General features: G+C 34.0%; 1 protein-coding gene across 1 annotated transcript in view; it reads right to left on the reverse strand.

Annotated features, from left to right (window-relative positions):
- TMPRSS15 (transmembrane serine protease 15) overlaps positions 1-20,845 on the reverse strand; it is a 117,427-nt gene that overhangs the window by 74,512 nt on the left and 22,070 nt on the right. The window contains exons 7-10 of the mRNA XM_057697364.1: positions 15,983-16,091; positions 7,604-7,710; positions 1,176-1,316; positions 371-520 (exon numbers count right to left, since the gene is read on the reverse strand). Coding sequence (XP_057553347.1) covers positions 371-520; positions 1,176-1,316; positions 7,604-7,710; positions 15,983-16,091 — 507 coding nt within the window. The remainder of the gene's footprint in view (positions 1-370; positions 521-1,175; positions 1,317-7,603; positions 7,711-15,982; positions 16,092-20,845) is intronic.

The following is a 20,845-nucleotide window of genomic DNA, read 5'->3' on the forward strand; positions in this document are numbered from 1 at the left end:
ACACTCTAGAAATGAACAATCAGAAAATGAAATTAAGGCAGATAGGCCAAAGTTCAGAAAAGTTATTTACCTCCCACAAGTCCACTTAATTAATAATAAGTGGCAAATCTAGGATAACAACCCAAGTCTCTTTGTCTCGAATGGCCTCTGTGTACTTTTCAATATTTCATGAATATATCGGGTAAAAGAATATATTTCTTGAAACACTTTTACTTGCCTATTTGATTACCATTTTTATTTAAATTCATTTATTAGTGCATGATCAAAAAAAAGAAAATCTGAAAAGACTGTCTTGCATTTAATACTGCTCACTTTGAACTGCAGAACAACATATGACGCTTTTGGTTTATGAATTAAATATGAATTATACCTGAATCATTGCCAAAAGTGTGGTCAAAAATTGGTCCAGTAGAGGGAGGAAAGGTGCTTCCTTGAATCCTTTCCCATTCATTGTCATCATTTAGATCCTGGATCCAGAAACAAAAGCCATCTTCAAAATTACAGTTGATTTTCTCATAATCTGTAATTTAAAAAAAAAACTTCAAATTAAAATAGATTGAATTGAAAATAATATAAACTCATATAGTTTATAATTAAGTGGCATGCACAAAAAACCATTTTTTTAAACTCATTTAAACTATTTAATTCCATTTAGTTAAAGAAAAATAGCATTTTGTTGCCAACTGTGTTAATATGTTTCTTATACCCCATTAGGGCTTTAGTGAAGACAAGTATTTTGTTCTTATTGTTCTTTAATTTATATATCTTACCTCTGTTGGCTTACCCATATAAACTTTGTCTCAAATTTTTTACTCCCCTTATCTATTTACTAAATTTAATACTCTGGTCAAAATTAAGTTGATGTGGAACATTCCCAGAATTAGCTCTATGCTAATTTTTTAAACTTTGAATACTTGCAGTATATAAACGTTTAATTTAATTTTCCTATTGACTGGTTATTTGATTGTTTTGAAAATGTGAGCAACTTTCTAATTTCTCATTTCTTTCTGAGTATCAACTGGAGAAAGGTATACATAAGAGATAATCATTAAAGAACTTGCATAATGAAACAGATAATGATCCTGTTATAAAATATTAGGTGTTGCTACTTTAAAATTCCATTACAGTATTAAAGCATCTGAAGACTCAAAGGCTCAGGAATAAACAGTACTTACTATTAAGTGTTTTGCTGTTAAACGCAATGTATGTTGCATTAAAGCCAATATAATCATTTTCGTCAGATCCTATAAGAAAAGTGGCAGTAACTTGATTGGAAAAAATCCTAATTGTGCCAGGATTCTCTGACCAGAGAGAAGCTAGAAAAGAAAATGAATAACTGTTATATGTACATATACATCTATTCACTTATCTATTGATCTGTCCATCCATCCATTCATCAATCAATCAATTGATCTATCAATCTTTTTATCTGATCCTAACTAAAAGCATTAGTCCTATAATGAATTTATTTTAAATAAAATGTCTCATCCTATAATAATAGTTTCAAATTATTTCACATTTGTGGTTTAATAAACTATATTTTTATTTTTAATTGTTAGTTATATACACTGTAAATACATGTAAAAAAGATACATTCTTTTATGGAAAAAGTTCTTCTAAGAAACACACAGGTTAAACAGTTATTCAACAAAAAATGAGTTTGATTCTATCAGGTATTTCCCATGCCACAGTAACAGGGGCTACACTCAATCACAATAATAGAAATAAGGGTATCTCTTTGGTTCTCTACCCGCATAACTGTAGGACCTCACAATAATCCTAGGCAAATTAAGGATTGTTTCTACAGAATTTTATATTAATCTTATCAATTTATCGTCTTAATTCTAGCTACAAAAGATATTATCTTTCTAGATTTTTGATTCTCAAGGGTTAAGATAGTGCTTGTGAAATAAGCACTCACATGATGATTTACAAAAAAGCATGTTATATAAAATTTGCTTTTATAAAAATTTATTATTTAGCTCATACAGTCTAAAGGGGGTGATATTGCCTCCAAGGTGGTAAAAATTTGTTCTAAGGGCAGAAAAAATTTTAAATTATAAAGCACAAGATATTCACATAGCACATAAACAGGTATAGAGAATATCTGATATGTTAAAATTTCATGAAGAGCAATTAGGGAAAAAAGGTCCAAGAAGTTTCTTAGTGGGAGTGATCATGAAAAAAAAAAAAGGATAGGAAACAATGGCTTAGGATTTTAGTTTGACAGTTTGAACTGGGTATCAGATTAAAGTTTATGAAAGGTATCATGCTTGCAGATCAAAGACAAAGCACCATTGTTACTTACTGAGTTCCAAAGAAAGATACTTTCATAAACCACTGAAAAATTGTTCTTATCATGTAGAAATTAGTGAAGAAAATATGATACATGCATGATAATTTCAGTAAAATCTAATGGAAAGAAAACCATGCATAAGCATTGATTTATATCTTACTCTTTTCCCCAGTAAAGTTGTATGTCATTCTTTCAGTATTTTCCCATGAAAAACTACATTGGTTTAGATTCCTTCTACTAGCATGTGTAACTGTGCAACCCAGATGGTTCTTAAATTGAAAATCTTTGTAGTCCATAAATGTCTAGTTGCTTAAAGGATGTTAATATTCTGGAAACTTTGCTTCAAACCTATCTGCCTCTCTTTCTTGCTTTCTTTTCTATAGCAATGGAATTTTTGGGGAACAATGGCTTTTTGTAGGATCTGAATGTGGCTACTGGCGCAGTGGCACCCTTCATGATTCGGATGTGTTCGATTCCCACGTTGTCTAATGTTATTGCACTAGTCTAGTTAGTCTGGGGTTTATGTCCTGACATTCATTAATATGCTTCAGTTGCATGCAAATTTCTAAACATGGTGTAGAACATTTGTATCTGCAGAGACTTGGTTAATCTTTTATCAGATTCTTAAAGTTGTGACTAGAAAGAGTTCCAGAGCCACAATCCAGTGGAGGGAATGTTATCTTATGTATCCACGAAGGTAGTAGAAGACAGTGGTTAAAAACAGAGGCTCCAGCGTCAGTATGCGATTCATTTCTGGCTCCATGTCTTATGAGAGCTCTTTGTGCCTCAGTTTCCTCTGTTGTGATATAATACCTTCCATAAAGATTTGTGATAAGGAGTAAATAATTAATTTCCACATGATAGAGTGACCAGTGTATAGTAAGTACTCAATGAATGCTAGCTAGTATTCCTCAATCTACCCAACTAGATTGTAAGCCCTGAAAATGCAGAGACTATACTTAATGCTTTCTGAGCCTTGGCCATTGTGTCAGAGCGTGGGAAACTTTTAATCAATATTTGGGTGCATGAATTAAGATGTGAGTAAATAGAGCAATAGAGTTTGCCTACATAAAATAGTCATAAAAGAGTCAGGGCTGGAGTTGAAAGAAAAAACAATTTCCTAATAATTTCTAAAGGCTGGATTTTTCTTTACCTGACACAAAAAACTTTTAGACAATAATTCCTTAAGAAATTCCAGAGCCTTTTACTCAAAAAACAATACTGCTATGGATATTAAACTTGCCAAGCAGCCACACTGAAGTGTGAATTAATTCATTTGTCCTCTAGTGATAAAGGCTCTGGTGAATAATTTATGCAAAAGAGGAAAGTGGGAAGCATAATTAAGATGCAGGGGAATTTGGGGACTTCCCTGGTGGTGCAGTGGTTGAGAATTTGCCTGCCAACGCAGGCGACATGGGTTTGATCCCTGGTCTGGGGAAGATCCCACTTGCTGCAGAGTAACTAAGCCCCTGCACCGCAACTACTGAGCCTGTGCTCTAAAGCCCGCAAGCTGCAACTACTGAGCCCATGTGCTGCAACTACTAAAGCCCGTGTACCTAGAGCCCGTGCTCTGCAACGAGAAGCCACCTAACTGAGAAGCCCAAACACCGCAATGAAGAGTAGCCCCGCTTCACCACAACTAGAGAAAAGCCCGTGTGCAGCAACGAAGACCCAACACAGCCAAAAAAAAAAAAAAAAAAAAGAAAGAAATCAGTGTCTTAAGAGAAAGAGTCAATTGTAAAGCAGAACCAGATAGTAATGGTGCAATGGTGCGTGTGTGTGTGTGTGTGTGTGTGTGTGTTTAGGAAAAAAAAAAAAGATGCAGGGGAATTTGGAATGAGGGCATTGGGCAACCTAACCGATTTTCCACAGAGAATAATTCAACAGATCTAGCTCTAAACTATTTATTTTATCCCATATATAAGAGAAGAAATTCTGCTATTAGATTAGCTTCTTTGTGAGTTATAAAGGATTTCTAAAATATTCAGTACATTTTATTGAATGTTTACTATGAATTTGGTGTGGTGCTAAGTGCTGATGACATGGAGAAGGAATAACCAAGTTTCCCTATTAGCCTATTGATGTAAAGTTACTTTGGAATTGATAGATATGGGAGAAATGCCATGGGAATACTGACTAAGTAGTAGGTAATTTTTTCCAGGCGCTATGATTGGGGAATCTTTAAGAGCCTCTGGGAAGTCCAACACTTTAAGCCAGGGCTTGTTAAACTTTTCCATATATATATATATCAACATATATCAACAAAAGTGAATGAAGCAGTACTTCTAACTCCACATGAAAAGTGTTCTAATAAAAGCACAAATTTAACTAAAATGTTTTACTATGAAAAATATTTGCGTATATTACTTAATTCCATGTCCACAATATAATTATTTTTGTTGTAGGGTAAGTTGACAATTCAGGAAGATCCACTATGTTTAGTATATATCTTCAGCTATACCTAGGCACACCTTTCTGTGCTTCAGTTTTAAAAACATGGCCTTAAACTGTTAAACTCTAACATTAGGGATATATCGTTCAGAGTCCTTTGGGACTAGAATAACAACTAAGCACTTAGGACACAAAGAATGGTGTAACAAATACACACACAGAAATGCATTTTCTGGGCTTGGCAACTTGAAATTTGTCATAGAGCCTGCTTTTATTGTCTTTCTTTGAGGATGCATAAAAATTTCTATGTATTTTTTGAACAAAGCATTAAAGGAGCATATCTATCATCTTCTATCACTTCCATAGTCAGTACTGATAGTTATTACCACCAATGAATTGAATATTTTACCTTCATCACTACAGATTAAAGAAAACATTTTTGAATTAACTATCCTGTTAATCTGTTCTAATTTACTCTGATTCCCACACTTATTTGGGAAAGACCCTATTATACTCTATTCATCTATCTTTATGAAATGTATACCTTCCTCTGAAACTTTTTACCAGAGAATTTTTACATTATGACTGTATATAAAAATGACTGAAAAATGCCTTTAAAATTTGTTCATATAGACTTACCCCAATCAAGTATATAAGAACTATTTTGTGATATTGGATACTTTTTTCTTGTAATTTCTTTATATAATCTTGTTTTCCTTGATTTAATTAAAATATCTATATATTTCCCACATGGTAATTACCGTCATTCTGAATTGTAATTTAATCAAAGTAAATTTGTACACATCTTTCAGAAGAAACTTGCTAAAATATTTACAAAAAAGACTGGGTTATGAATCAAGAATGAAAGTATCAGCATTATTACAAAACAAAGTAACTTCAGAGTTATAATAAATACTATTGATCTCCATTGATTAACTACTATAATACTGTGATATACTAACCTATTGGTTTAAATTTTAATCAACAAATACTAAGTTTTTACCATATATGAGGCATGTACTAGATGCTGGAGGTGAGATATTTTTACCTATCTTTCCAAAAGGTATTATTTTTAAATTTAAAATGTAATTTTAATAGCAAATACCATTTCTCATATTTTTCAAATTAAAATATTTTAATTTAAAAACTTTAAAATATATTTATATTTCAAAAAGACCTTAAAAGTTAAGCTATTTGTTATAAGTTAAATTCATTTTCTTAGATTTTTTTCTATTTGGGTATTTAGTTTCTTTATTGCACTTTTATGGTAATTATTTGTGCATTATTCGCATCACTATACCTAGTGATTCTAAGATTTAGTTATGTATTTCTGATGTCTAAGCATGTCAAAATAAGTAAAAGTAGCGTTCAGGCAAATGGTATCTGAAAAGAGGGAAACATAAGATAACTTACACCTATTACTTTGGGGCAGTTAACCTCTATGAATTTAGTTTTTATCATCTGTAAAATAAAGACTGCAAGAGCACCTATGTTATATGGTTTAGGGGAGCATTTTTTTTTTTTTAGTTGTAGTGCTGAGAACACTACTTTGTGTATTGCAAGTGGTCAAAGTATGCTAAAATTTATTATTAATATTACATTAGCCATTGAAGAATTTATATGAATGGCTTATTTGTCCAGCTATGTAAATAGTAATGTTGACATAATCTTAAGGAACTAGATTTATCAGCTACAGAAGTAAGTAGATTATGAAATGGCTGGCCCATTGATTTAAGCCAAATTTGACTTACCACGAGTTCATCTGTTTTATGTAAACTCATGATTATATTTGTACTTGGGGCTTTTAAAGCACAATGAATAAATGCATTGTGTTTGAAGTCAGACAATTTGGATTTGAGTTCTATCTCTAACACTAACTAGCTTGGTGGACTTGTGGTCATTTAAATTCTTAGACCTCATTTTCCTCTCCTGTAATATACATTTTGCAGGTTCATTGAAAATATTAAATTAGAATATCCACATAGAGCACTGAGTATAATGAGTGTCATATTTAAAGCACCCAATAAAAAGTATGTATTATTATCATATGCATAAATATTTCTCAAATCAATGTCAATCAAAACATTAGATAGGATCTACTTTTTGTTAAGCACAAGTGTAATTTAAAATCCACAATTATTAAAATAAATGCAGCTATTATATAAACTTTAATAACAGTCCTCACTTGTAACCCCATCTTAGCTCTGCACTTGACTATTCCTCCAAAGTGCAAGGAAAACTAGCTATTCTCTGGACTCCACTTCCACACTTTCTTCTTCATCCTTATTTTACTTCCTCTTGGAATTTCACTCCTGCTTTTATTGGCTACCATGAATAGATCTATGCATTTAGGGACCAGATGGAATGAAGTATGTTATTAGCGCATTCCCTGTGCTTTCTCAGCTCCCAGTGTTGTCTGTGTCCATAATGGCTAATGGTTGCATAAAAACACCACCATCCACACCTACCATTTACTGAGACGACATCCTGATCTAGTCCCTGTTTTAGCCAGTTTATTAGCAGTAGTCTTGCAAGAGACTGAGAAACAGAGTGCATATTAAAAATAGAGAAAAAAAAAGAGACTCAGTGCTGAAGAAAAATAGTTTTGAGGATTTGTTTGAATTTTGCTTAATGGCAAGTAACATTTAAAGCATAGCAGAATACCGCATAATTTTTAAAATATCAATTAGAAGAGGATTATGTGAAACAATATCTCTTTTATTACTAAGAAGACTGATTACATAGAGCACTAAATGATTAATTTTTATAATGAAGACCAGTTTTTCTTTTTTCCTCCCAATGACTTAAAGTACAAGTTCATATTCAGTTCAAAATCAAAGGGAAAAAACAACACTCCAAAAAGTTTTCCACATATTTTTCATTTTGATAATGGAGTGTATATTTGTTTTAACTTACCTCTTAAAATCTTGCTTGAACCCACACCTTCATAAATATTTAATACATCTGTATAAAATGTATTAAAATAATCAAAGTTCAGTTGAATGGAAAGTCCTTGGTTGACACTAAATTAAAAGCAAAAAGTAGATTATTACACTCAACAGTTAGCACAACTCAATGTATTCTAGAATTTGAATGTATTTTTCTAATTGTGGCAAAAACTATGTAACATGGGATAGACACTCAACAATTTTTTTTAAATATATAGAGCAGTGTTTTTAACTATAAGCACAATATTGTACTTCAGCTCTCTAGAACTCTTTCAACTTGCATGACTGAAACTCTAAACCCATTGAACAGTAACTCCCTTTTTTTCTCTCCCAGCCTGTGGCAACCATCATTCAACTTTTTGTCTCTACGAGTTTGAATACTTTAGATGCTTCATGTAAGTGAAATCATGCACTATTTGTCCTTCTGTGGCTGGCTTATTTCACTTGGCATAATGTCCTCAAGGTGCAACCATGTTGTCGCATATAAGATGGAAATCTTTTGACTGAATAATATTCTGCTGTATAGATAGACCACATTCTTTTTTTATGCATTCATCTGTCAATGAACAATTAGGCTGCTTTCACCTCTTGGCTATTATGAATAATGTTGCAATGAACATGGGAGTGTATATCTTTCAGAGATCTTGATTTCAATTCTTTTGGATAAATACCCAGAAATCAGATTGTTATATCATACGGTTTTTCTATCTTTATGCTTTTAGGGAGTTTTCATGCTGTTTTCTATAGTGACTACATCATTTTGCATTCCAACCAACAGCACACAAGGATTCCAAATTCCCCACATCCTCACCAACATTTATAATGTTCTATTTTGTGATAAAGGCCATTGTGATTTTGATTTGTATTTGCCTGATGATTGTTGAGGTTGAGCATTTCCTGTTGGCCATTTGTGTGTTTTATTGTTTTTTTGAGAAACATCTATTTGAGTCCTTTGCCCACTTTTATTTGGTTTATTTTGATATTGTGTTTTGTAGGAGTTCCTTGCATATTTTAGGTATTAACCCCTTATCAGATATGTGGTTTGCAAATATTTTCTTCCATTCCTTAGGCTGCCTTTTCATTCTATTGTTTCCTTTGCTTTATGGAAGGTTTTTTTTTTAAAGATTTATTTTATTATTTATTTTTGTCTGCGTTGGGTCTTTGTTACTATGCACAGGCTTTCTCTAGTTGTGGCGAGTGGGGGATACTCTTTGTTGCGGTGCCAGGATTTCTTGTTGTGGTGCCTTCTCTTGTTGTGGAGCATGGGCTCTAGGTGTGCGGGCTTCAGTAGCTGCAGCATGTGGGCTCAGCAGTTGTGTGTGCAGGCTCAGTAGTTGTGGTGCACAGGCTTAGTTGCTCCATGGCATGTGGGATCTTCCTGGCCCAGGGAACACCTGTGTTCCCTGCATTGGCACGTAGATTCTTAACTACTGCGCCACCAGGGAAGCCCTATAGAAGGTTTTTAATGAGATGTACTGCACTTGCTGATTTTTGCTTTCATTGCCTGTGCTTTTGTTTTCAAATTCAGGAATTTATTATGAAGACTGATGTTATGAAGATTTCCTTTTATGTTTTCTTCTAGGAGTTTCATAATTTCAGGTTTTACATTTAAACCTTTAATTACTTTTGAGTTGATTTCTGTGTATGGTGTAAGATAAAGCTTCAATTTTGTCCTGCACCTGAATATCTAGTTTTACCAACACCATTTGTTGAAGAGACTGTTTCCCCATTTTTTTGGCATCCTTGTCAAAGATAATTTGACCATATATGTGTGGGCTGATTACTGGTCTCTCTATTCTGTTCCATTGGTCTATATGTCTATTTTTATGCTGGTACTATACAGGTACTAATTACTGTAGCTTTGTAATATATTTTGAAATCAGGAAGTCTGAGGCTTTGTTCTCATTCTCAAGATTATTTTGGCTATTTGGGGTCCTTTGTGATTCCATACGAATTTTAGAATTCTTTTTTCTATTTTTTTAAAAAAATTCTTTGGGAATTTGATAGGGATTGTGATGAATCTGTAGATCATTTTCAGTAGTATGGACATTATTATATTACATTATTATGTTTTAACAATATTAAGTTTTCCAATCCATGAACATGAGATGTCTTTCCATTTATTTGTCTTTAAATTCAGTCAGCAATGTTTTATTATTTTCACTGTATAAGTATTTTACCTCCTTGATTAAGTTTATTCCTAAGTATTTTATTCTTTTTACTGCTATTGTAAATGGGATTGTTTTCTTAATTTCCTTTCTGGATAATTAGTGTATAGAAACACAAATGATCTTTCTGTGCGGATTTTGTATCCTGTAACTTTGCTGAATTTCTTTATTTTTCTAACAGGTTTTTTTTTTTTTTTTGGTGGAATTTTATGATTTTTACATATAAGATCTTGTCATCTGTTAACAGATAATTTTACTTCTTCCTGTCTTGTTTGATGCATTGTATTTTTTTGCTTATTTTCTCTGGCTAGGACTTCCAGTACTACGCTGAATAAGAGCGGTGAGAGGGGGCATCCTTGTTTTCTTTCTGATCTCAGAGGAAAAGCCTTTCATTTTACATCCTTGAGTATGTTTACTCTGGGCTTTTCTTGTATGGCCTTTATTAGATATAGGTAATTCCTTCTACTTCTAGTTTGTTGAGTGTTTTTTTTTTTTTTATCACGAAATGGTGTTGAGTTTTGTCAAGAACTTTTTCTGCATCTATTGAGAAGATCCTTTGACTTTTATCCTTCATTCCATTAATGTGATGTAACAAATTGATTGATTTTTATATATTGAAACATCCTTGAATCCCAGAGATGAATCTCACTTGGTGATGGTGTATGATCCTTTTAATTTGCCATTGTATTTGGTTTGCTAGTATTTTGTTTAAGGATTCATGCATTTCTATTCATCAGGGGTCTTGGACTATAGTTTTCTTTTCTTGTGATGACTCTCTCCGGCTTTGATATCAAAGTGAGTATTCCTTCTTTCCAATTTTTGGAAGAGTTTGAGAAAGGTTAGTATTAATTCATCTTTCAGTATTTGGTAGAATTCACCTGTAAAAACCATCTGGTCATTTTTTTTTTTTTTGCTGGGAGATTTTGGTTACTGATTCAATCTTCTTACTAGTAATTGGCCTGTTCAGATTTTATACTTCTGTATCATTCAGTCTTAGTAGATTGTATGTTTCTATGAATTTATCCTTTTCTTGTAGTTAATGCACTTAGCACTGCTTTTTCTCTATATCATAAGGTTTGGTATGTTACTGTTTTGTGTTTTTTTTTTTTTTCATTTACTTCAATATATTTTCTAATTTCCTTTTTGATTTAGTCTGAGATCCACTGGCTGCTCAAGAGCAATTAGAGCCTTGCAGGTTTCTTTTTCAGTGGTTTCTAATTTTTTGCTCTCTCTGGTGTCTGTATGTGGCACTGCAAGTTCTCTGGTCCTACCACAACAAGTCATCCAGCTATACCTTGTTGTCTGCAGCCAACAGGCCATGCAAACTGTGCTGGCTCATCAGCTGTCCACTCATGCAAGACATATACCAGTCTCTGGGGAAGCTCTCGAAACAGCTAAAATGTTGGAAGCATGCTGTACTTCTCTCTTTCCATCCTTAGGGAGAAGCCTTGCATTCTGTACCTTCTCCCAGTTGTATCAAGCCCAGCTGACCATAGCAAGCTTCACCCACTCCTCTTTGTTGTCAGTATCTCTCAGGCATCTAAACAATCCCATCAGCTATCCATATGAGGTGAGACAGAAACCAGTCCCTCAGGCAGCTCTTAGAAAAGCTTGGATGCATGTTTCATTCTTCTCTTTCCTTCCAAGGAAGAAGTAGTGAGTCAAGACCTATGCTGAGCTGTGCTCTGCTGGGGAAGGAGCTGATGGAGGGTAAAATGAACTTGATCTTCTTGTCCATTTCAGTGCAGCTGTTCTTGGCTTTGTGCTCACCTGGGGTATGCAACTTCTTAACTGAATTCTGGAATTTTCATAAATGTCTTTTGGTTCACATTTCATTGTTAAATTGACACATCTGTGGGGGAACAAAAGCTGAGGCTTCCTGGCTACAGAGTAATTATTTTCTCATTACGCCAGCATCTGTATGAAAATCTCCTCTGCTGTGATTTAGTCACGGCACATTAAAAGCTGGGAACACCTTCTATATACATCCTTTTTGCTAAATCTTGAATAAAATTTGGATCAGTTGCTATATACTTGAACTCCAAGCTCTCAATTTAGTTGATCAATCCAATCATTATGATGATCAAAATAATCAAACTGCCGATGGCTGATCTACCTGAACCTGAATGCTCTGTGGGTAAAAATATTCAAATTTTAATTTTCAAATTTTCAAATTTTCGTGTTCAAATATTTTAGGGTCATGTCTATTTACAACTCCACTGTCTCACTGAAGTGTAGGATCAGAAGTGTGAATAATTCTTTAGTGTTTCGGAGGTACAACGTTTCCCTGAACTCCTCGAAAAGGAGGAAGGCTGAACAATTAAAGCAGAGCATGGGTGATAATGTTGAAGCTGGTTGAATATTGAAAGGGGGTAAATAGGGAGAGATCTAATATCCAAAGCCAAGAAGGAGACTGAGAGGATACTTGGCTTCAGAGGCTGGCAGTGGAGACTGCTGATTGAACCAGGGCTCCTGGCCAGGGGCACGGCAAGTTTGAATTTTTGGTAAGTTATCAGTAGTACTTTGTTCAGTTGGGCAATTGGGGACATGCACTGCAAATGTAGTTAATTTTGAGACTCTAAATTTCGTGGTTGGGAAATGCCCATTTGGGGCAAGACCAGAGGTTTGGCAAGCATTGTATTAGATTCCTGATAGCGGCTGGAGGCAGGGCTGGAGTTTGGTCTTTAAGGAGTGGGGTTGACAATACTGAAATGGCAGCGACTAGCAGGAGAGGATTAAAAGACATCTAAGCAGTAACCCAGGGTTTTGGATCTGACCAGTGTTTGCTACCAGGAAGGTAGCAACAAGGGTGGGTTGCGGTTAGAACAATTGTGGGTTGTTTGTAAAAAATATTGACACGTTGCCCTCAACCCTGGATATCAGTTTCAGCAGTTCTGGAGTGGATTTTTGGATGCATATTTTTAAATACTCAAAGAGTGATGTACTCTCAGGTTTTGAGGGCCACTGGAGGAAGATGGGCAGATACCGAAGATGCCACACTCATGGGCTACCCTTAGATGTATTTAGTAACCACAGGAGGTTGACAGGGGTGGAAGGAGATCAATGTGAAGGGGTAAGAGATATTCCCAGCCCAGACTGACAGGAGGAGAGCAAAGCAGGTGGTGGCAGCTATTTATAAAAATTCTACCTCCGTTATGTCTCTTCAGCAATGGGGAAAGTGAGACTGCTAGTGAGAACTTCATGGAATCCAGCATCAAAGCTGAAGAAGATAGAGAAAGAAGAAATAAGCAGCCTTCAGGAATGATTTCTGTTATTTTAGTGAAAGTTTTGGTGTCTCCAGGCAAGAAAACAGTGAGTTTTTTTTTTTTTTTTTTCTTTAAGTGATGTTGTTTTCAAGCCATGAAACTAAGGGTTGCAAGAGAAGCTCCCTAGGAAACTTCGTGTTCTGAAGCCCTTTCCTTTTTCGAAATAGATAATTGAAGGTAGAGGAGAGAAATGAGTACATACTGTTTTCTACTTTCTTTTGATTCAGAAAAGCCAACTTATTTGCAATAGAACACAGGCATTTATAAAGGTGAGATTAATTGGAGAGTATCATATCTGATGTTTTCATATTATTAGCTATGGTTACCTTCTGAATTTTTGAAAGGAAAGGGTAATTTTCTAAATGTATTTTTTATATTTTGCATTTTTGTATCAATAGCTACTCTTTTTGGAGCCCATTTTTATTGAACATCTAATGGAGCGCTAAGTGTTTTACAGTCATTATTACATTTCATAATGACTTTTACCCCTGTAGTGAGAGATGTTGAACTCTGTAGATGTAGAAATTTTGGGTATAAGAAATTTATTTATTTGCCTGAGATCACACATCTTGAATCTGAAGATGCCAGATTTGAAACCCACACAGTCTCCAGTGCTCACATTCTTCCTTACCGACACTCTACAGGTGATCTTAATATAATTCCAAAATAGAGCTTAATTGCATCTTAACTATTTCTCCATTGGTTACTTGGTCTTCCAAGCTTGTAAGAAACATTATTGTCTTTACCTCACTTTGATCACCATTAGGAAAAACAAACCATCAGGTGGAATGCATCTCTAATATAGTAATCAGTTTTGAGAAGAAAATACACTTAAATTATTGATGTAATTTTAAAACACAATTTTACCATGAAGTATAGTATTTATTTAGGGTAATATTTTAGGTTCTTTAGGTTTTAAAAATCATCCCTAGATTAATGGTGGATTTCTTAAGATAGTTTTAAAAATTAAGTGATGGAAAAGGAAGTGAAAAGAATTAGAACCATACAAATCTTTAGTTAACATAGTGTGATTATTACACAAATGATATGATGTACTATTATAGCAAAAGTTTACTGTACTCTGCTTATAAGACCTCGCTTTACTAAGAAGTGCATTTAACAATTAAATTATTATTATTTAGTATTAATAAAATTCTAAAGATTGTATGAAGAAATCATTGTGTAGTTAGGAATGTAAATCAGTTAGAATTCATTTTTTTTCCATTTTCAAAGGAAGTCATTTAAGATTTTTCTAAATATTTATGCTGACATTTTAGGTAAAGAATAAAATGTTTTCCATTTTACTATGAACAATGCTAATAGCCATTTATAAATGCTTATTTTTAATTATGATGTGATTATTATATTAGAAACGATATCCTCTAAATATTTAATTTTTCACTTGACAAGAATTACTTAGAACTGCCATTTTTATTACAAAATCTTATCTTTGGCACACAAGTAACATATTATTCAGAGCGTGAAAAAAGGAAATTGTGCTCCTAGTTATATCACATGACTTACATGAGGCTGAGCTCCAAAATAGAAATTATTTGAGTAGAACAGGATGTTCTTCATTCCCTGAATAATGCCAAGCACATGTGTTTAGAACAATCTACTCTTCATACCTCATCTAATCTCTGGAATGTGTCTACTCAGGAAAATAACTCTTGTGAGTCTTTATGGAATATTTCCTATCATTTATTTGGCAAGAACCTGAGCGTCTGTCTTTTAGCCTTTTTTAATTAGCTGTTATATTGATTCCCCATTTTCTAGTGAGTCATCACATGATTAAAATAATATATGGTAGGTCAGATTGGGAAACCATAATCCCATCCAGCTGTTAAGAGAAATGAGCCAACTAGAATGCATTTCCCAAAGTGAATTCCACAGAGCCCTTACGCTGAATGCTCTGTGGGGAAAATGTTCAGTGGCTTAATAGGAAATATATATACAGTTATTCTTGAACAATACTGGCTTGAAGTGTGTGGGTCCACTTATATGTGGATTTTTTTTCAATAAATACATACTACAGCACTCCACAAAGCATGGGGAACCTCAGAACAGAGGGCCAACTGTAATGTTATATGAGGATTTTGACTGCATGGGCTGTTGGTGCCCCTAAGCCATCTGTTGTCAAGGGTCAATTGTATATTTGGGGGGAGATTTACTTGCATTTTAACTTATTTAAGGCTATGAGAAATCTTGTACTTTTAAAAAATTTGTAATGAGTTTATTCCAATATTCCTTGTATTTATTTGAAGACAAATGATCTTTACTTTGGAATATCTGAGAGAAACAACAGGTACTACTCCACTGTGAAACATGTTTTGGCAAATAATAAGGTAGACCAGCTATCAGCAGCTTGATTATTTTGATCATCATAATGATTGGATTCATCAGTTGAATTAAGACTTGGAGGTCAAGTATATAGTAAGTGAACTAAGTGTTATTCAAGATACAACAAAAAGGTTGATTATGATGGGTTTCCCAGCTCTTGATCTGCCATAACCAAATCACACCATCGGAGATTTCATATGGATGCAAACATAAAGAGAAAGGAACTATTCTGTAGCCAAGATGCAGAGGAGTAAAATACAGTTTCTTGTGATACACAGACATACAAGCATGCTGTTCATTTTGGCAGCATTTGATTTGTGCCAACCATAGGGAAAAAAACTTTCTACAGAGCTCAATACGATGGCCCCATTTATTGTTCATGGGGCAAAATTGCTTTTTAAAAGGTTAGGAATGAGAGAGAAACTTCTTGGATGGGATATCAGTTGAGAAGGCTTTGCTTTGTAATGAAAACAATTGTCCAAAAAATAAATACATTATTAAAGATGGTTAGACTTACTGCATCAGAAAAAGACTTTATGACTTAAGAACACAGAATAGAAGATGGTATGTTACCGTATAATCCACCGACAAACGATACTTGGATTAGAAGGCTTTGGATAATGGGCAGCTTCAAAGGACCCAGAAGATCCAGTCAACAAAAATCTTCCATCACAAGCTGTGGCTGTGAAAAAATTAATTATTAATGTTAGACAAAAACAATCTTAAAAGGGTTTCTCAGATGAGATGGGATTCAAATTGGCTAATGAAACTTCATAGAACACTCATGATTAAGTCTACATGAGGCCATTTCACATAACCAAAATGATCCAATGGAAGAAGATCAAATTTCATGTTTTAAATCTATTAGCTATTTTCAAATACTCTTACACACCCCATTATAGAATCCTTTAGAAAATCATTCTATCTCTAAATACCCATAGTTAAGTTGCATTTTTAGTGTATTCTTTCACATTTGTAAGAAAACAAATATATATGAATTGTAAACTTTCAATTTAAAAAAAAATAACTACTACTTTTTATTTTCCCTATTAAATTGGAGCCAGGATGAACTTCATCTATGTGCACTAAGTGATATGTCTTCCTGAAAATGATCAGAATATGGCCAGGCAAATTATACACATGGTGCAAATGGCCTGAAGAAATCCTTCCATTTAACCTACTGCACACAACTTTTAAACTTCACCACTTTTGCTCAATTGTGTGTGGACTCACAATCTAGCTCAGTATTTTCATTCAATATTTCTGAATGTTTTTCTTTCCCATGACAACTCATTTTCCTCTTTTAATTCTTGTAGCACATTTATTTCATGTACTTTTCTTACATCTCTTTAATGTCATGAATTACTAGTCATCTTAATATATATATCTGAGTCATTTCCAACTAGATTAAAATCTTGAAAGCATGAACCAGGAATTACAACTTGTGCCTTTTTATTTTATACTTGCTATGTATAGTATGTGTTAAAAGTAAAATTGATTTGATATTCACAATATTTAGTTTTTCTTAGGTTATTTTCCATATTCTTAGTACTATTGACACCATATTCTAAAATAATTACTCCTGGAATATGTCCTGTTTCTTTTGGTATGTTGTTTATTCCTCATATGTCAGAAGTGTTGATGGAGGGCAGGGAAATCAAGGAAATTTATCAAAATCAAATTGCTTCTCTTGGAATCTGAGTGCTAGACTAAGCTAATCCTAAATTGATAGATGGAAAAGCCCATTGTAACATTACACAGTAATTCTGCCAAGTTATAAAACACAAGCTATTATATGACTTCAAATATTTTATATGAACAGAAGAAAGAAATTGAAATCTTGGTAAAAATCCCACATTGTGATTGGCTTTTTGCTACTTTTGGTATTTATTTTTAAAAGGCATTTAAGGTAGAGGCATAAAAAATGTAAATAAATTTTAAGATTCAAAATTCGTTTAAGAACAATGTCCTAGGAATTAATTGCATCGGATTATGCATTGGATTATTATAGCCCAAATCCCAAGAAAAAAAAGAAAAAAAGAACAAATTAAGAACAGAAAAGATAATAACCCAATATCACAGACTTCAGAAAATTAAAGAGAAAAAATTGTGACTTGTTTAGAGAACTGAATTACTTTATGTGTAATACTTACTGGAGCAAAAAGGACAATTAAGGCTAATTTGTATGATTTGAAGATAAACAGTAAAACGTGACTTTTTAATGCAGAGCTAAATTATTTTCTAGTTGTAAAAAAAAAAATAAAATCTTCACTCTCAACTCTCTGCCTGTGGAAAACCATGCCAAAGAAATGATAGAATTAATCCCTTAGCTTCCATGACCAGAAAAGTAAGAATAGTGTCTGATTGTATTTTAAGTGATATACAGAGCCTTTTCATTACAGTGTGTCAAAAAACATGGACTCCAAGATTATAGGCAGGGCAAGAAAATCCACTACTATTGTAAGCAGTTTGTATTTAAACTATGACACCTAGGAAGCCAGTGTGGAAGAGCAATCAATCCTACCAGCCCTAAAATATAGCTGCTAGAATTAGTTCAGTGTTTATGTGCCAGCACTGCTCTAAGGCTATTAAATATGTATAATATTAATGTCCCCTTCACAACAACCTTATGAAGTTTTAGGTGGGGAAACTGAATTATAGGGGGGGTAAGTAACTATCATAAGTTCTTCCAACTTATAAGGGATGATTCAAAGCCAGGTAGTCTTACCTAATATTAGCCTAATACTGTAATATAGAGAGCTATCAGGATGACATCACTTGCTTTTTGACCTGAAAAGCAGAATGTGTGTGTGTGTGTGTGTCTATGTGTGTGTGTGTGTGTGTGTGTGAGAGAGAGAGAGAGAGAGAGATTATAAGTGAAAGAAGAAACAGGAAATTAAAAGAATTTCATTATGTGTGGTGGTTTTAAAATTAGAATATAGATCACGCTGCAATAGCACTTCAAAACAAACAGGAGGGAGCAAAAGAAGATAGAGTAAAAAACGGAACAAAATAAGACTGGTTTTAGAATTTGTAAAACTTATTTGCAAAGCTGGTAACATTTTAGTAATTCTTCACATCCACCCGCTACATATTTGGGGGGAAACGTATCAACAGTTTTGGGCTGCACAACCGGATTCATAAATTTTCAAAAAGCTGACTTATGTCCCTGGTGGCAGAGATTGTTGTATGCTTGCCATACCCTTATTCAGTCCCTTTCTAGGCATATGACTAGACTGCATATCCCAAAATAGGTCAAGTGACAGAGTCTGGTTAATAAGCTATTGTGGAAGTGATTGTGTTTATTTCCAGATGTCATTTCTCAAAAGATCTTCTATAACATCCTTCCATTGTCCGTCAGCAGGTTGCAAAGGATCCAGGGGCGAGCTTTGCAAAGAAGAGATGGTGGAGGAGCCGGCATCCTGAATGCCTGCCGAGCACAGCCTCTTGCCATCTTTCCTGGACTATAACGTAAGTGATAAACTGTAATTGCCTTACATTGCTAAGATTGTCCATCATAATATTTTAGCCTGACCTTAAGAATATGACCAGTTTGCCTGTTCAGGTTTCTATGAAGCTGCTGAGTTTTAGTGGAAATGGATAATCTACAGATCAAGTTCTGCTCTAAAGGGCCTCTGGGAATTCCTGCATTTGAGTAAAGATCATAAGCATATTCCTGAAGACATTTAAAATAAAATTACAATAGTATTGAACTACTTATAATAGCAAAACTCAGAATGCCAAAATATTATCATTTCAAGATATAGCTTGTGCTAGGAACTTTCTTGTACATTCTTTCACTTAATTTCAAGATGTTTCCGGAGAACCTAAGGCATGAAGCAGGACAGACTTTTGGCAAAACAGATATAACCCAGCCATGGCTGAGTAGGATTACTAGGTATTCAGGATTATAATTTTTTAGACTATGAAGTGCTTTTAAGAGAAGCATCAGAAAAAATTCTCAGTGGGAGATAAATGAGCCTGTCAAATAGTATCAGCCATTCTATTGCACTATCCGAAATCACCTGTAATGGAATGGGATTCCTGTAGGTGTGTTCTTAGGACCCACTGAGAGCTCCCTCTGCTGGCTCAATATTTATTAGTTGCATGTTTGCTCAGGGCATTAAATTCTCCAGGAATATAAATCAGACATGATCTCTATACATCCATGCAGGTCTATTATGCACATACCTATGACGCTTGCAAACAATCTGTGGAGCCACTTGCCAACTTCCAAACAGGCCTGAACATTGGCCTAAAGGCTGTGAGTCAGCATCTTTTCTTCCCATAGGTCAGCTAAAAAGTGAACTTTCCTGCTGATGCAATTCTCATCAGAAGAAGAAAACAACTTAAAGAAATCCTGGTTCTGCTATAGTCAGCTATAAGTTGTGAAGATCTAAATAACTAAAGACTAAAAAAGGAAGCTGTTTAGGAAGTCAACATTAATATGACTCTATTAATAACACAAACTAGAATTAGAGCTCACAGCTGGAGGGAAAAAAAAGAGAGAGAAAAGAGAGAGCAAAGGTCAATTTCATACAGAGGATTCTCTTAAAATAAACTTTTAGTGAATGTAGATTGATGGACAGGACTTTCATGTAGAAATTATGCTACTAGAAGTTTGAGGTGTTGCTGAGGTGAGGTCCTTGCAATCATTCATGATTAAATAATAAATAAAACAACCAATATACCTGAAAATCCTAGATGAATAATTGATTGATTTGCCCATGTCTTTTTTCCATGAAGACTTTAAATTGTTTTTCAAAAATAGATATAATGCTAATTTTAAAACACAAATAATGAAGGGAATCAAGCAAAATGGGAAACAAGGATCTAGAGGCTTAAGAAAGTGACATGGATCGCAAACTAATGCAGTTTCAATTAACACAAAACCTCCATGATATTGAAAAATAATAATGCAGTTTGATTATGTCTTTAAGGCAAATTTAGAGAATTCAGTTCTAATACACTGAGGTTCATGTCATGTATTTAGAATGACTCAGAAAAATAATTCAGGGCCTTATAACTTATTTCAGGACATATTGCCACACAGGATATTTCTATGGTTAGTTTTTGATGTGCATGGATACTAACTCATCATGAAAATTATAAACTCCATGACAGTAAAGAGCGCATAATAGGTGTGGTTCATTTTCTGATTATTCAATTTATCTCATATATTTCTCTCCATTAAAAGTTGTTGATCATCATAATATAGGCTTAAAGGCCTGTGTCTCACACTTTGATGCACATTATTTTTGAAATATAAATCAACATCACCTTTATTACCTCATGATGGCACACTTGTATCACATTCTCTCTGGAAAGGTTTTGAAAACTCTCTGAAAACCATAGCAAAAAAGGATGTTGCCTTCTTCTTCTTTGAGTAGCTTAGTCATACAACATAGATTAAAAAATATTCTGTAGCCTGCACTT

Source organism: Hippopotamus amphibius, chromosome 10 (genome assembly GCF_030028045.1).
Source record: "Hippopotamus amphibius kiboko isolate mHipAmp2 chromosome 10, mHipAmp2.hap2, whole genome shotgun sequence".
Lineage (NCBI taxonomy): Eukaryota > Metazoa > Chordata > Mammalia > Artiodactyla > Hippopotamidae > Hippopotamus > Hippopotamus amphibius.